Here is an 18,561-nt window from a genome sequence, read left to right on the forward strand (position 1 = left end):
TCACTAGCCATGGGGAAAAAAAACAGGTACAACCAAAGTTGTGAGTAATACGCAAACAATAAGATCTAACCCCCATACCAGGCCTCCCAACTGTTGTGAAGAAGGCAAACAAAATCCGTACTCCACTTCGCTGGTTCTCCAGTGAAGGAAAAACACTTTCCTTGAGCCAAGAGATGACTAGCTCTGCTCACAGCATAACTGGAAACCCAGTGATAATGTGCATCAGACAAACCAGATAAAGGAGGGAGAGAGAGTTTCTGGACACCAAATAAGTATCAAGCCCAGGAGGACCCCTTTATGACCTCTGGCTCCCCTCATCTTTCAATCAGTTTCTATCACACACTTCAGACCTGCCAGTGGGACACCAAGGCAAGGAGGTAGCCTATCCACCCTGATAGCCTCATTGCACCAGTGAGGGCGGGGCCTGTGCTCACACACCCAGCCAAGAGCCAAGGACTGTTTATCTGGTCCAGTTAACCTTCCCCTCCCTTGTGCCCAAAAGAGAGATCTTTAGCTGTTATCCTTTCAAGGGGCTTTTACTGTCCCAATTATGGACAGAGCATCACTGTTTTACTTGTAAAAGTTTATTGTTGTTGTTTCTGATTTGCTTGGGTGTATTCACAGAAGAAAAAAAGGGGAACAAAACAAAACAAAAGAACAAACTCAAAAATGAATGGTTGTACAGAACAGAAAAAACAACCACAATGGCCATCCCTGGTAGCTGGTTTCATTAATGTTTTCAAGTTAAACTGAACTTGTTAACTACCTACACAATAAACAACGAGATCAACTTGGAAGATGCAATTTACAACACTGCGCTTTTTATTAGTATTACAAATGTGAACATCTTGACAAACTAATGTAAGTTAGTAGCAGGGAGATTTCTGATGAATGGCCTGTCAAATTATATGATACGTCTAGTCAGAACACAGACTAGACAACCATTTTAAAAGTTCTATTTCCCCCTAACAGCTCAGTTCCCTTGTATAATCACTGTCATAGTAATATTCCTCGATTTGAACCTTAGCGTTCAAATATAAGGTACTAGCATGAAGTCCTCTAAGCTTAATCTCCAGCTTAGATCTGATAGGCTGCCACCAGGTCAGGAATTGATAGGGCCTGACCCCCCTTTCCTCTCTCTGGTGTCCCCAACCCTCCCCTGGGGGGACCTCCAGATAACCTGTTTCTTTGCTTCCCAAGAGATAAGCGTTCTTTTCCCTCAGGACAATTGAGATGCAAAATACCAACAGCTTGGCTTTGCCTTTCCCCGTTCCTGCCTTCCCGTGAGGGAGACAGATACCTGATACAGAGGTTTCAATTTCTCTGCCTTACTAGAAAAAGAACTTCCACAAGTTTTGAAAAAGAAAGCTTTATATAGAAAAAGAGAAAATACAGAATAATAACTTGCATAAAAATTAATACAGGCTCCTACTTAAGAAAATATGAACAACCCAGTCTGATTTAAAAAATAGCCAATTTAAATAGACCAGCAATCACACACAGTAAGTACAAAGCAAAGCATATCATAGCCGATTTTACTTTGTTTCCGTTTTGTACTCACTGCCTTTTAGTAGAATGAGAAGAAGATTGGAATTAGCAAGATAGCTTGTCCCTCACAGCCGAGGAAGCAACAAAGACCCAGCAATCCACATCTGTAAATACAACACAAAGCTCCTCATAGCCGAATTACTTTGTTTCCCTTTGTACTCACAGACTTTTAGTAGAATATTTGAGATAAGATGGAGTTAGAAGGAAACTTGTTTACTCATAGCCGAGGAAACAACAAAGACACCGAGTATACAAATTCCCGCCCCTGACTTTTAAACAATCCAGTTCTCTGATTGGTCCTCTGGTCAGGTGTTTGGTTACCCTTTCCAGGTAAAAGAAACTTAACCCTTACCCTACCTATCTACTTATGACAATCACAATTAGGCACTGTGAGGTGAGCATTGCTGTGCTTTTGTCAGACTACTCAGGGGTAAACAACAATCTGCCTTTGGCTTCATTCCTCAAACCTGCAGAATGCAATTAATGGCAAACAATGCATATCCTGCAGTACCTTATCCCTCACTTCATTCCAATGACTGCCTGAAAATACCATGATAAAAAAAAATATAACAGTCAAATATAAACACAGTTCATAGACACATATAAATGAATAAGTTTTATAAGAACAACAGGTCAGTGATCCTTGCCAGCTTTCAAATCAAATTTAAGAGAAGCATAGAAATCAAAGATACTATCTTACAACCTTATTTACAAACCTCAACTGCTTTTAAGTAATGAACATCAGCTAAAGGCACCATAACATACTAACCTACCAAAGCCAACACGATATCTTGAAACTAGGGAAGGGAAACACGGAAAGGAAGAAGCAAGAGGAAGAGAAAGATAATAGTAAAACAAATTACTGGTCTTTCCTCTTCCTCATTCTTGAACAAACACATTATTCCATTATGAACAAATGGCAACTGTGCATCTAAACTGAATACTGAAGCACAGTTCTACTGAAAGATACCTCACCAGTTCCAAACAAGTTAAGCTTTCATAGATTCACAGATCTGAAGGACAGAATAGGTTATTATGATTATCTAGTCTGATCTCCTACAGGTCAAAGAGTTTCAATCACTAATTTCTATATCAGACCCATGACTTATTACCCAGGAAGAATCCACCACATCCCTAAGCAAGTTGTTCTAATGGTTATTTACCCTCACTGTTAAAAATGTGCACTTTATTTTTAAATCTGAATTTGTTTAGCTTCAGCTTCCAGCCATTGGACCTCATTACACTTTTTTTTGTCACACTGAAGAGTGTTGAGGGAAGTTAGCATGAGTGACTCCATTTCTGGTATCCAAGGAACAGGATCAGGGGTTGATGCCATCGTGGCCTGGACTAAGGGTTTGGCCAATTCTCCAAAGGCCGCTATCCAGGGTCGACAAAACCCAGTGACCGGGCGCAGGTAATCCTGGATTGCCTGCACCCTATCAGGCAAGAGCAGATGCTCTCCGGGCCGGACCACAAAGCCTAAATAGATTACCTGCAACTTGGACGGAGAGGCACGGTGACCTTTGTTAGCTAATGCAGTGAGTAAAGCAAAAGAATCAGTTAGGCATGCATCGTAATCTGAACTAGCAACCAATAAATCATCCACATATTGAACTAATACAGACGAACTCGGCAAAAACATATATATATCTTTTAAATCCTCAGTAAGAATCTGGGAAAAAATAATGGGAGATCCTGAAAACCCTTGAGGGAGGCGCACTCACATTAATTGTTGGCCCTTCCACATGAACGCAAACAGATACTGAGAATCAGGGTGCAAAGGGATACTAAAGAACGCTGCACACAAATCTACAACAGTAAAACAAGTAGCTGGCTGAGAGATCAGCATTAGAATAGTACCTGTTTATCGCATGCAGATCTTGTACAAACCGATAAACCGGGCGGCCATCCGGACCCGATTTAGGCTTTTTTACGGGAAGAATGGGAGTATTGCAGAGAGAACTGCACGGAACCAGAACCCCCTGAGCCAAATAGCTATCTATAAGAACCACAATGCCTTCCTCCGCCTCTTTGGTAACGGATACTGTTTTACAGAGGGCAGCGGTCCGTCCCTAACCTTAAGGTAGACCGGGGCAGCAGACTTAAGGAGGCCCACATCAGTGGGTGTTTATGCTCCACAGACTGTGCAGAACGCTGGACAGTTCAGTGGGAATATCAGGAGCAGGGGCAACCAAGGCCATAAGAGACGCAACAACAGAGTCTTGTACAGACATGAGGAGCCCCTCGAGGGCGCAACATCTATGGGCCCCCAATTTGCCCAGTATGTCCCGCCCAAGAAGATTCGCAGGGCCTCCTGACATAACGACAAACTTGTGTGACAATTTCAAAGAGCCGAGTTCTACGGGAACAGGGTGGGAGAGAGGAGCTGAACATGCGTTTCCCTCGATACTCTGCACCCAAACTTTAGTATCAGAAAGAGGCCCTGGAACAAAAGTTGAAGTGGAAAGAGTAGCACCAGTATCTACCAAAAAGGGCACAAAGGTTTCCCCAAGTTTTAAACAAACTTGTGACTGTGATCCCAAATCCCATTCCACTTCCCTCAAGGTTCCCAGGATCTCCGCCACCAGTCACTGGGCAGCCCCAGGGTCCCGGGGAGCATTCGGGGGAAAGGAAGGATCACCCTCCGCCTGCCCCCAGGGAGCCCCACGCAGAAGCAAAAGGCACTCTCTTTTCCAATGCCCCGGCTGTCTGCAATAATTACAATTCCCATTCCTAACTATGCCCCACATGCCTCCCGGCACATTCCTCCATCCCCCACCTCTGACTTTCGAATTCCTTCTTCCCTGCTGATTCTGATCCCCGTAGGGTACCTGCAGCGTGTGGCCAGCATACTGACCTCCTCCTTCTTCTGTTTCCGCTTTTCCTTAGCCTTTTCCTCATCCCTATTAAACACAAAGGTCGCTAGTTGCACTACCTCGTCCAAAGACTTCCCTGGCCAGTCAGGCACATGCTTAGAGAAATACTTTTTTATATCTGGTGCCAACTGGTCAACATAGAAAGAGACCATCATGGGGCGGTTGGCTTCTCCCTGTAGATCAACCCCACCCCCATACATACGTACTTGTTTAGACAATTGGGCCATGAAAGAAGAAGGATGCTCGTTTAATTCCTGCTGGCACTCCCTAATCTTTGACCAGTTGGTGGTCTTGCTCCCTGCCCGGCGAATAGCCTCCAACAACCCATCCTGGCCCACCCTTAAAATGGTCAAGTGTGTGAGCTCGTTAGGCTTCCAATCGGGCTCGCTTTCGGGCCACGGGCTGCGCTAGTCACTCTCCCTGGCCCAGCAACGGTTCGCATCTAGGATGGCACACTTTTCATCGGGAGTAAAAAGGGTATCTAAAATCAACTGTATATCTGCCCAATTAGGATTATACACTTTGAAGATGCTTTCAATTGTCTGTAAGATCTTTTCCGGATTGTCTCATAAACGCGGCATCTGTTGCTGCCAAGTTACCAAATCCTGTAGAACAAAAGGCTGATAAGCATGTACGAATGAGACAGTCTGCCTCCCCGCCTTCTCTTGTAACGACAAGTGGTTGTGTTATCAGGGGTGCCTGAAGGGTCAGAGTAGGAGTAGTCAGAGAAGGATACAGAGAGAAGGCAGCAGGGGTGGTTGGAGAGTGGAGTACAGGAGAGGTCAGAGCAGCATAGGGCGGAGCGGAATCCGCAAGCTGTGCACAAACTTTAAAACTGGCACCAGAACCTGATATTGGGGGATGTCCTTTTGTCCGAGCATATGCCCAAATATCCCATACATACCAATAATCCATTTGAGCCGGATGGTTGTCCTCCAATTGTTGCCTAAGGCAAGCTAATTTGTCCTGCCCAAAAGTTCTGTCGGGTGGCCATTCAAAAGGCGTCTGAGTAGTCAGTGCTGGCTATTCGACTTTACACAAAAGCACAGCACGCTTTCTAGAAATCCCTTTGGTACAAGAAATATTTTCCCAATTCTCAAGAACTGCAGCCAGGGGAGTCCCCTTTCTTATACTCCGCCCAGAGCCCATTTTGAGGCTAATCCAAACAAACCAGGAGGACCTCACGCAATCAACCAAATGAGAGTGAGAAACGGGTTCATCAGAGTGATGCCCGGTGCAACACAGAAAAGGAGCCCACAGGCTACTGCCTCATTTGCCCTTGCTTTCACACCTGGGGTTTTACCCAAGGTGTGGTGTGGCTGTGATGGTGCAGATTCCACTCACTCAAACCATGGATGAATGGACATAAATCAGCTATTAGGAAAGGCAATATACAAAAACCTGTATGTGAACACTTCAATCTCCCTGGACACACAATAGCAGATTTAAAGGTAGCCATCCTGCAGCAAAAAAACTTCAGGACCAGACTCCAAAGAGAGACTACCGAGCTTCAGTTCATCTGCGAATTTGACACCATCAGCTCAGGATTAAACAAAGACTGTGAATGGCTAGCCAACTACAAAAGCAGTTTCTCCTCCCTTGGTTTTCACATCTCAACTGCTAGAAGAGGGCCTCATCCTCCCTGATTGAACTAACCTCGTTATTTCTAGCCTGCTTCTTGCTTGCATATATATACCTGCTCCTGGAAATTTCCACTACATGCATCCGACAAAGTGGGTATTCACCCACGAAATCTCATGCTCCAATACATCTGTTAGTCTATAAGGTGCCACAGGGCTCTTTGCTGCTTTTAAAGAAACATTTGGTGTGACTATGCCATTCTGATAAAGGGGAAGTTGTGTTGCTACAGTTGGCAGGGCCAGAGAATAAAAGAGAAAGGAGCCCTCCCATGTACAAAAGCGTTCTCCATGAGGGATTCTTGCCTTTGCGGTGTTTCACCTGATATAGCCCTGATCTATTTACCTTCAGGGTACACTGAACGGCCCATTATTTTAAGAGAATAATTGAGAAGGAAAATACTGCTAGTGTGGTATTGTATAGGAAAGGTGGACACACGACACTTAATTTATTTACCTTTTGACAGTTCCTTTAGTTATTTGTTAGATTTTGTGGGGCTGCTAGTGCTGGATTTTCTATTGTTGTTTGAAAGTATTAATTGTGTTCTTAATCAATTGTCAGGTCTGCCTACAATGAAATATAGGCTGCGCATTGTGGTTTTATAAGTCTTTTCCTGTGATACACTGCCACAGTTGTGATCAGTGGAGGCACCAATGCTAGATCCCAGCTTGTGGCTGGAAAGACATTTTCTGGAAGGACTTGGGTCTCTGGAATCTCCTCCTGCCATTGATCTGTGGATAGGCACTTTTAACTTTCTCGAGAAAGAAATTATAAAGACATATTTACAGCAGTCATCCTTAAAAGCTTCCCATTTGCTTTTGTAACTGAATATTGTACTAAGCCTAATCTTACTATTGTACTAATACTGAACACTACAGACCTATTTTCAAAGATACAAAGCCTAAACTGAAAGAATCGCAAGAGTAACCACTGTGTATTGTATCTAAACTAGCTAACTACTCTGTATTTGAAATTCAAAACTTGCTCTGGAAATATTGTTTTTCTTCTCCCTCAACCTATGTCTGCATCATTATACAAATTAGCTGTTGAAATTGCTCTGTCTCCCAATGGGTAGCAGAAGAATGGGTATTTGATGATGATGGAAAACTGCTGTCATAGCCCTGTGGTTTGGTAGGCTAAATATTCACTTGGTGATTTACAGGTGGCCTAAATGATCAGCTAATTCTATAGGTTTCTATAAAGGAAAGATTAGAAGATAGCAAAACAAATGTGCATTTGACAGCAACTATGGCAGGACTACTTAAAAGCACTTGAACTGCAATAATTAAAGATCTTTCTAAATTATAGTAGTGTAACAGTTAGAAATGTTCTATAATTAACTTATCCAGATAGATAATCAGACAATAAATGCTTAGGTATTTTAGAAACTAATAAAGCTGCTGAATTTAATGACTATAATAAATCTATAGCAGCGGCGATTCCATGTGTGATTTTCTCTGCAGCATAAAATGTTCTTCAGGGTTTCTGCTGAAACTGGTTATTGTACATTTATATGCTGATGCTCATCATAGGGAACAATTACTGACCAATAATGGTATTTTTCAGTGTATCCCCTTTGCTCATCATCCCAGGCCTCTTAATGAGTTTTGGCTTCACTCACAGGAAATGATTATACATCCTTCATTAAGTCCAGAAATAGATTTCCATATTGACTTCCATACTACACTCGAGTCTCCTAGTAATGGTCATAAATACAAAGGCTTAGCATAGTGTTACTGCAGTGTTGGGTGTCTTGAAGGAAGATACTGCAGTATTTTTACAAGAGGTAATATATTAATATGTTCATTATTTGTAAATGATAGAATAAAATTAATGTTAATTAGAATTATATGAACTATGCATCATTAAAAGCAAACTAAGTGGGATTCAGAATGACACCTGAAGTGAAGCCAGAACATCCCAGAGCAGGGTCACTAAGACCAGTGCAAGAGGAAGGGAGACGCTTTAAATGTTAATAAAATACAAAGATGGAGGACAAAAATTAGAACCATTAAACCACATCACAGGGTTGCTGGCCCAGGCTACTCATGATAAGCTAATTAATGGTTAATTGAATAAGGAGCACCTGAGCCTCATAAAAGACCATCAGGGCCCAGTTGCAGGGAGGTGCTCGGAGAGGCTCTTTTAAGGGAAAGGAGCTCCCAGCGAAACACGGGCCCCAGGGAGTAGACCTGTACAAACCCTGAGCCCAATGGTGGAGATTGCAGGCCAGAGAGGCCAGGACTGAGAACCACAAGCCCCAAGGAGGAGGGCTGTGCAACCTCTGAGCCCAAGGGGAAAGACTATTTCAAGTTTATTTGTATTTATTCAAGTAGAACTTCAGTAGGAAAATTTTGTCTTACACCCTTTTGGGGTATGGAGTTGTTAAGGGGCCCTGAAAGAAGGGAAACTTAGGCAGGGAGTACCTGCAATGCCACACTAGGCCAGGACGCGCTGCTACAGGGTAGGCACATGCTAAGACAACTGGTATGAGAAGGGGGATTCTGAGACACACTCCCATTAAGGGATAACCAAGCAACAGTGCAGAGACCTTTCTCAGCTGGGAGATGTTAACCATCAGAACATAAGAATGGCCATACTGAGTCAGACTAATGGCCCAGCCAGCCCAGTACCTTCTCTAATAGTGGCTGGTGCCAGATATTTCAGAGGGAATGAACAGAACGGGGCAATTTCAAGTGATCCATCCCATTGTCCACTCCCAGCTTCTGGCAGTTGGAGGTTTAAGGACACGTGGAGCATGGGGCTGCATCCTTAACCATCCAGACTAACAGCCATTGATGGAGCTATCTTCCATTAACTTATCTAATTCTTTTTTGAACTCAGTTATCCTTTTGGCCTTCACAACATCTCCTAGCAATGAGTTTCACACATTGACTGTATATTATATGAAGAAATACTCCCTTTTGTTTGGTTTAAATTTGCTGCCTATTAATTTTATTGGAGACTTCTGATTCTTGTGTTATGTGAAGGGGTAAATACACTTCATTATTTACTTTCTCCACACCATTCATGGTTTTATAGACCTCTATCACATCCCTTCGTCTCCTCTTCTCTAAGCTGAACAGTCCCCATGTTTTTAATTTCTCCTCATATGGAAGCTCTTGCATACCCTAATCATTTGTGTTGCCCTTCTCTGCACCTTTTCCAATTCTAATATATCTTTTTTGAGATAAGGCAACCAGAACTGTATGCGGTATTCAAGGTGTAGATGTACAGTGGATTGAAAGTGGCCTTGTGATATTTTCTATCTTATTATCTATACCTTTCCTAATGGCTTCTCACATTCTCTTAGTTTTTTTTGAGTGCCGCTGCACACTAAGGAGATGTTTTCAGGGAGACATCCCTTTCTTGAGTGGTAACAGCTAATTTAAATCCCATCATTTTGTCTGGATAGTTGGGATTATGTTTTCCAATGTGCATTACTTGCACTTATTAACACTGATTGTCACCTGCCATCTTGTCTCCCAGTCACCAAGTTTTGTGAGATCTCTTTGTAACTTTGCGGTCAAGTTTTGTACTTAACTGTCTAGAGTAATTTTCTATTGTCTGTAAATTTTGCCACTTCACTGTTCACCCCATTTTTTAGATCATTTATGAATATGCCGAAGAGCATATGGAAGTGCAGCCAGAGCTTCGGGAATGTCCAATCAGCAGGAAAGGCCTGTTGAGGAGCCACCATGATGCAAAAGAGTCAGTTATTGCGGACACCGAACAGAAGGCATCACAGTGTTCCACCAATGGTATGTTTCGACTGTGAAGAAGTGGGGCATGCAGGATGGCTTTGCCCCTATATGAACCAAGATTGCAAGGCTGGCCTGGTTGCATTGAGCACCAGAAGAACCAGGGAGAGAGGAGCTATCAAAGACACTATGCCATAAACTACTGGGGCCTGCACTATTGTGAAGTCTGAATGAAGGACTAGGGAGACAGAAAAAGCGATATCCCAGGGAACAGGTAGTTTTGGCTTTGGGGGGAATGGACCCTGCTAAAAGTTTTAGCTTTGGGCGGATGGACTCTAATTATAAGAAGTTAGAGCCTACAAGAATAGGCAAATATGGAGTAGTCAAGGAAATAAGCCCAGGGGTGTGCAATTAAAGGTGGGAGGATGGCCACAGGTTTCACCCTTTGCATTGATTAGAAGGGATGTCCTGATGCCATTCCTCACCTGGGGAGCCTGAATAATTTGGTAAAGGAGCCAGGTTAGAACTGGGAACCCTGGGCCTAAAACCATGGTATAATGAGGGAGGCCTTCTCCCCAGGCCCATGCCCCCCAAAAAACAAATGCCACATTCAGTCTCTTTTAGGTAGTTTTATTGTCCCAAACGTAAACACACACACGCACACATAGAGCAACAACCACCACAGTTCTTCAGCTCATCTTAAGGGTTTTGCCCACATTACCTCTCGCTGCCTTCTTTCCCATGGGACTCTGTGTCAGGAATGAGGACTTGCATCTGCACCTGCATAGTCTCCAGGCGGCCTGTGAGTACAGCTGGGCTGCCTGATTGGCCAAGGCAGTCAGCATGTCTGTTCTCAAGTACAACAGCAATAGCCAATCTCCGGCTGCTCAAAGCTTTATGCCCTCAACTGCAATCGCTCCTATGCCTATTTTGTTCACAGGCCTGATTTTGCCTCAGTTACAAACTTTCTTCTTCTGCCCTGCCCCAGTTTGCTCCAGCTGTGCCTGGACTCCTGGCTCTGGATCCAGCCACTACATCTGACCACCTACATCCCAGTTCGTAACACTCTGGCAGTCCTGTTGCTGCTTCCTGCAGCTGCCTTGTCTGACTCACCCCATCTCTCTCCCTTTCTAGGCCCACCTGCCTCTTTTAAATCTAACTGGGATCAGCTGATGAGGCACAGGTGCACTGATCCTGCTTGATCCTTCTTAAAGGGCCAGTGTCACTCTGACTCATGGGACTACGATGAAGTTCCAAGACAAAGCAGCAACTGGACAGCTGTTAAAAATAAGGGATCTGTCCAAGAGAAGGGGAAGACCCAGATAGCACTATGGTCCAGATCATCATTGAAAGGGTACTGTACGTCCAAGAGGAGGAGAAATGGGTGATCGTGAGTTAACTGTTCGCAGCTGTAGGAAAAATGGTGCAGTCTATTAGGAGTGCTAATGCCAGTGTAGGATTCAGGCCTGTGTTTTCGCATGAGATAGTATTTTGAGTTTTGCTTGCCTGTTTGATTTGTTGATACACATACATTCTTACTGATGTGTGTAAACAAAAGACAACGAAACAGTGTATGTTGCTTCTCCCTAGCCAGATGGAACAGGAGTAGTACTTGTGGCATCTTAGAGACTAACAAATTTATTTCAGCATAAGCTTTCGTGAGCTACAGCTCACTTCTTCGGATGCATAGAATGGAACACACAGACAGGAGGTATTTATACATACAGAGAACATGAAAAGGTGGAAGTATGCATACCGATAGGAAGAGTCTAATCAATTGAGATGAGCTATCATCAGCAAGAGATAAACTTTTGAAGTGATAATTGAGATGACCAATAGAGGGTGTGAGGAGAACTTAACATAGGAAAATAGATTCAATTAGGGTAATGACCCAACCATTCCTAGTCTCTGTTTAAACCTAAGTTAATTGTATCTAATTTGCATATTAATTTGAGTTCAGCTGTCTCTCTTTGGAGTCTGTTTTTGAAAAAACAGATTGACAGAGCCAGAAGAGTACCCAGAAGCCACCTACTACAGGACTGGCCCAACAAAGAAAATAACAGAACGTTACTAGCCATCACCCAGCCCCCAACTAAAACCTCTCCAGAGCATCATCAAAGATCTACAACCTATCCTTAAAGATGATCCCTCACTCTCACAGATCTTGGGAGACAGGCCAGTCCTCGCTTATAGACAGCCTCCCAACCTGAAGCAAAACTCACCAGCAACCACACACCATACAACATAAACACTAACCCAGGAACCTATCCTTGCAACAAAGCCCGATACCAGCTCTGTCCACATATCTATTCAAGAGACACCATCATAGGACCTTATCACATCAGCCACACCATCAGGGGCTCATTCACCTGCACATCTACCAACATGATATATGCCATCATGTGCCAGCAATGCCCCTCTGCCATGTACATTGGCCAAACCGGACAGTCTCTACGCAAAAGAATAAATGGACACAAATCTGACATCAGGAATCATAACATTCAAAAACCAGTGGGAGAACACCTCAATCTCTCTAACCACTCAGTGACAGACTTGAAGGTGGCAATTTTGCAACAAAAAAACTTAAAAAACAGACTCCAAAGAGAGACTGCTGAACTCAAATTTATTAGTTTCTAACGTGCCACAAGTACTCCTGTTCTTTTTGCGAATACAGACTAACATGGCTGCTACTCTGAAACTAGTCAGATGGATTTGTTAGGACAATGGGAACAGATAAGAGCAGTCAAAGTGTTATTGGAGCGCACACTTTAAGATTGTCTCAACCCCTATCTCAAGGCAAGATCAAGCAACCAGTTGAGAGAGGCAAAGGGAGTTAGGGAGGAAGGTATAAAACACTAAAGACCAAAGAAATGCCTGTCCCTGATCATAGCACAATCTCACCTTACCCCTCCCATGGGGTACAAAAGAGATGGGACGAAGACCTCATATCCATGTCCCCCTCCTCCCCCCAAATGGAACATGACCATAAGTTGTAAGGGGTGGGACTGTGGGTGTTCATTTCAGGTATAATTATGCCTGCTGAGGAGGTTGGAGGGGGAGAAATGGGGGGGGGGGGCAGGGGCACTGGGAAAGGGCTCTGTGGCATCAGAGTTAAGGGACACATGCTTGCTGGAAACTAACCCCAAGAAACATCACATTGCCTGCAGTTCAGACTTCTGGTCTTCTGCTTTCTGTCTGCGTGAGAAGAACCAGTGGAGAAGGTGAAGGGAAAGCCCCATAACATAGTCATTAGTGTCTGGATACCCCAAAAGGAAGGTGGATTTGTCTAGAGACATGTTTAATTCCGAGGGCTGAGCTACTGTTTGCATCCAGGGAAGCACCTCCCTAAGCAGCAGCCTTAAGTCAGTTCAGCTGTGGGGAAAGCTTTGCTTCATCTTTTGTGGAGTAAAAACTGCACAGCTCCTAAGAGGGGCTGCATCCTCTGGTGCGTGTAAAGTACATGGATAGAGCATCCAGTGGTACCTAATATTTTTTCTGTTAGATGACACTGCTTTACAAGTGAAGATTAGTTACTTGTAACCAGAGTTCAAAGGTGACTCTGAATATTCATACGTACAGATAATGCACTGGCTCGTACAGCCCAACTGTAGAACCTGCTCCAAACAGTGCTTGTCAGAGCGAACATGCATCCCCTCCTACCTCTCCCCTCATTGTCGCCGAACGTTCTGAAGGCAAGGCTATATAACAGGAGTGATGCGCCTTCTACAGCCTCAGTTCCTTCTGACCCGCAGAAACCAAAATAGGACTTTGAGAAAAAAGGAAAGGTGGGAAGGAAGTGAGAATATGCAAAGTCATCTTGAAGAACTCCAGTTACAAGTAAGTAACCTTCGTTCTTCTTAGAGTGGCTCTGTCCATCTAGGTGTAGTTTGGCAAGCAGTGCAGAAAAAACTCAGGAGGAAAGAACATAGTCTCAATTAAATAATGATTGAAGTACCACTCTACCAAAACCAGCATCTGCTCTTGCAGCCAAATCTAAAGCATAATGTTTGATAAATTTATAGAGTGACTTCCAAGTAGCAGCCCTTACAGCTTTCCCCAACAGGAACACATTTAACAAAAGCAAACGATGACGATGATGCCTCTGCCTTATTGGAAAGAGACCTCACAACAGTAGGCACAGGAACAACTATTAACTTGTAACATTCAATGATACGTAGTTTATCTGTCTGGAAACAGTATGTGCAGATATACTACAACCCCGTGGCTCTCAGCCTTTCCAGACTACTGTTCCCCTTTCAGCAGCCTGATTTATCTTGCATACCCGCAAGTTACACCTCACTTACATTATTTCTAGGACCCACCTGTCCCATGTAACAATCCTCCGATTGTTAATAAAAAAAGGCTTTCCCGTCTATGATTTAAAAAAAGATGGATTTTAAAAATTTAAGTTAAATACAAGTTGAGTGGCCATTTTCTCTCTCACCGCCTTCTTCCAAACCAACACAGCTGAAACCAAGACCTTAATCTTAAGATTCTTTGCCACCAACTGAACTGACAGTGCCTTCGGACACCTCAGCAGCCTTAACAGGAGGATCTGACGGAACAGGAGCCTAACCAGTGACAACACACATCTCCAGGATCCTTTTAGCACTTTAGCCTTACCAGACAGAAGTTGGAACCAAAACAAGCCTCTCAGTCTTCAGATCTGACACTCTCACAGAACCCAGCAGCTTAGCAGCAAGAACTTTCTTAACCAGGAGCACCTGAAGCCTATTCTGGCTCTCCTTACATGCTCTAGGTGTCAAAGCGACAAACAGAGTGACGGTGACCTTCTCTGAGGCAATTAAGACACCTCACGTGGTTGAGCGATGCCAGGAAGATGGCTGGGCATTAAGTGCCTTTTAAAACCGTGCGCTTTTTCTTCAGGTCCACCATCACATGGAACTGAACGTGAAACCAAACTCAGCTATCTGTAACTACAACTCTGTAACTAAACTTAACACTAAAAGCTAACAACAACAACAATTCTCTAAGGTCACTAATAAGAGAAAACCCGCTGGTCTGATGGACCAGAACAGTTCACTTACATCTGGCAGGAACTGAAAGAGTAGATATCCTCACCCTCAGATCATTTGGAGATGCTTAGGGGAGAGATATAGGGTGCTCGTGTGCATTCTATCATGCACTGCCTGGATAAGATTCTACCATTATGCTGCACCAATAAATGCATTACCCATAGGTGGAACTATTTAGAGTAATCTTGAAGTTATAATTTTATATATACACTTTCATTTTTAAATGAGGATGCTGGGGGGGGGGGGGGCTTTCTTTATCTCTGCTTTTGTCCAGATTGAAATGTGATCTCTGTATAAGTGGGCACCCAATGCTATTTCTTGTTACTTCATTCTACGGTTGAAAGGGTTTCATTAAATTTACCTAGAACATTTTTAATAATTGTCATGTATTTAAGCTTATTAGAGTTACATACTTCCTGCTGAGCCTAGCCCCTGCAACTTATTTTTCCAATCTCCTAGTTTAATTCTCAAGTGAACCAAGGGATTTATTAAAAATAAATATTTCATGCATATTTTGCTAACATTTTATAACTAAATGCTTTTTAAAAAAAGTTAGGAGGGAAAATTCCATCAAAAACCCACTATGCTAAAAGAACATTTAAGTTGCATGGCTAAGGACTCAGAAGCTAGGAAACATAAAAATTATGGTTCCACCGAGGAAGAAAGGAAAGGGGAGGGGAAGCCCTGAAGTCCCCGCTACCTCCTAGTGAAGGAGCTCCCCAGAGCAGTCAGTACTACTCAGTGTGTACTCTCTGACCACACAGGATGCAGCCACATATGAAGGAACCCGAGGGGTAAAGTACCAAATATCTTCTTATTATAATGACAGGTTTCAGAGTAGCAGAGGTGTTAGTCTATATCCGCAGAAAGGAGTACTTGTGGCACCTTAGAGACTAAAAATTTATTTAAGCATAAGCTTTTGGAGCCACAGCCCACTTCTTCGGATGCATGTAGTGGAAAATACAGTAGGAAGATATATACACACCGAACATGAAACAATGGGTGTTACCTTATGTACTATAAGGAGAGTGATCAGTTAAGATGAGCTATTATCAGCAAGAGAGAAGAAGAACTGTTTGTAGTGGTAATGAAAATGGCCCATTTCCAACAATTGACAAGGAGATGTAAGGAACTATGGGGGTGGGGGTGGGGGATAAACATGGGGAAATAGTTTTATTTTATGTAACGGCCCATCCACTCCCAGTCTTTATTCAAGCCTAGTTTGATCGTGTCCAATTTGCAAATTCCAATTCAGCAGTCTCTTGTTGGAGTTTGTTTTTGAAGTTTTTGTTGTTGTAATATTGCGACTTTTAGGTCTTTAATCAAGTGGCCAGGGAGATTGAAGTGTTCTCCAACTGGTTTTTGAATGTTATAATTCTTGACATCTGATTTGTGTCCATTTCTTCTTTTATGTAGAGACTGTCCGGTTTGGCCAATGTACATGGCAGAGGGACATTGTTTCATGTTCTCATATATATATCTTCCTACTGTATTTTCTACTACATGCATCAAAAGAAGTGGGCTGTAGCCCACGAAAGCTTATGTTCAAATAAATTTGTTAATTTCTAAGGTGCCACAAGTACTCCTGTTCTTATTATAATGTGACTCGTGTACGTACTGTTTTCAGGCAAACATTAAAGTAGAATGAGAGCTGTTTTTAGTGCCATCTGGTGTCCATTTAATGCACACACCAATTTTTCCAAACAATATACTCCAATTTTCCAGATTGAATGCAAGTATATGATGTTAAGTATGAAGTTTATGAACTTAGTATATCATTTAGTTCATACTAGATTTTTATTGTACTAACCAATGCAGCCATGCTTTAACTGTGTTCTGTGTTGCTGCACAAATATCTAGAGTTACTGTACAAGGATTTTAGATTCATTGATAGGTATATACTGTATGTGTGGTGGTGACCCATATGATAAAAGCTTTTATTAGCATATATCTTTGCCAGCTTCACTTCCACTCTGTCCAGTAATTCATTTCCTTAGGACCAATTCTAATATTTCAAATTTGTATGCAGCTTCAAATAACTTTAAATCAGTCTATCACCAAAATATTTCCTTCTTTACAACTTAAATGTGGAACTTTTGCTACCCACAGTATCACTGGTCTGAAGCTCAAGATGAAAGATATTAAATCCCAGACCAGACAACAAATTGAAGGGACAATATCATGACCTTTAAGGGATAGAAAGGGGAGTTTGGAAAAGGAAGGAGGAAATTCCTTGCTTTCTATGGCACAAAGAATTTGCTTCTACTTCCGTACATATTTAGATATGGAAATGCTATTTTAGGTAACATGTTTAATTTTTTTTTTTTAATTTTTCCTCAAAAATCTGTAGTCAAAAAAACAATAAATTATGCATATTATGGTAGCACCCAGGAAACCCAATCATGGACCAGGATCCTGTTGTGCTAGGCACTGTACAAACACTGAACAAAGATTGTTCCTGCCCCAATCCTTATTTTCAAAACTCTCTGAAATGCTTCTAAACTACTACTTCTGGAAAATACATGCCATATACAGAATACAGGAGGACAAAGGGGCTTGCTCATCCATGTTATAAGAACATAGTAATTTTAATTGGGCCTGATAGTTTGCTTATCCATAGAACAAACATGGCATGGGCTGAAGCAATAGGAGCTCGCCCCCATGCTACTCTGCTAGTGGGCATCAAGCTTTGTCAAGGGGGACTAGTAGTGATTAACTAAATTCCATCTTCTGTATCATGTGCATGAGAACAAATTGGTGAAACTTCATCACACAAAACACAGCTCTCAGCTCCTTTAAGATTACACGTACTTTAGCTTGCAAAAGCAAATACACTTTATGCTTGTTTAACTCCAGATTATTTAATGAAAATCACACATTCTAGAAGGTACAACTTTGGACTTCAATGTAATATAACTTTGTTACTGCTTAAGAGAATAGACATTTACCTTTTTCTTTTTGTTCCTGTTCAGTTTCTTTACTTTTTCCTGGAAGATTAAAAATAAAATAGCATAAGCATTTTAGTGAAGAACAGTACAAAATACACTACTGGTAAATCAATACCTATGGAAAAGAGACAGTTAAAGCAAAAAAACTTTTTATAGGACTTCAGGGTAGCATATTGTTACTTAAGTCATTTTAATCAAAAATGTTTGGGTACTTTATAGTTCAATTATAACTTATTATTTCACATAAAATGGGGATTATTTAACACAGCAGGACTGTGTAGTAAATTATGAAGTGTTTTAGAACTAATAGAAATCTTTTCAAAATAAGATAGAAGTCCCGCCCCCCCCCACACACGGATGTGAATGATATCCACGCGCCTATACTATATTATACATAATTCTTCTAGGTTGTTCAGCCAACAAATGTTTGATTAACTTTGTACCTATGGGTTCTGTTTATTTTTCTTAATTTTACCTATTCACTTGTGCTTGAAAATAGGAGTATAATTTTCAAATGTATTTAAGTCTTACTAACTTACAGTCAGATTTAGGATCCAGTGCCAAAGTCAGTTTTGAAAAATGAAACATAGGTTTCTGAGTCATTTAGATGTTTGTGAATATTTTACCTGTGATACATATTAATTTACCTATTTAATACTTCAGATAGCTTTATATTGACAAACATTTCCTGAGAAAACAGCCCAGCCTGAAAGTATGTATCAATGCAATCTACCTAACATCTCTATGTTTATAGTTTTCATAGAATTTCTCCCATTAACCTACACACTAACTAAAATACTAAAAGACAATTCTA

General features: G+C 42.0%; 1 protein-coding gene across 16 annotated transcripts in view; it reads right to left on the reverse strand.

Moving 5' to 3' along the window:
* The window catches only part of ASPH (aspartate beta-hydroxylase), a 522,004-nt gene that overhangs the window by 375,699 nt on the left and 127,744 nt on the right, over window positions 1-18,561 (reverse strand). For all 16 annotated transcript variants that reach the window (XR_012655352.1, XR_012655354.1, XR_012655353.1 and 13 more), the window contains one exon: window positions 17,748-17,786. Coding sequence is in view for 13 of the 16 variants with exons in the window: in XM_075063044.1 (XP_074919145.1) it covers window positions 17,748-17,786 (39 nt within the window). In the remaining 3 variants the exon portion in view is untranslated. The remainder of the gene's footprint in view (window positions 1-17,747; window positions 17,787-18,561) is intronic.

This window comes from Chelonoidis abingdonii, chromosome 2, assembly GCF_003597395.2.
Source record: "Chelonoidis abingdonii isolate Lonesome George chromosome 2, CheloAbing_2.0, whole genome shotgun sequence".
Classification (NCBI taxonomy): domain Eukaryota; kingdom Metazoa; phylum Chordata; order Testudines; family Testudinidae; genus Chelonoidis; species Chelonoidis abingdonii.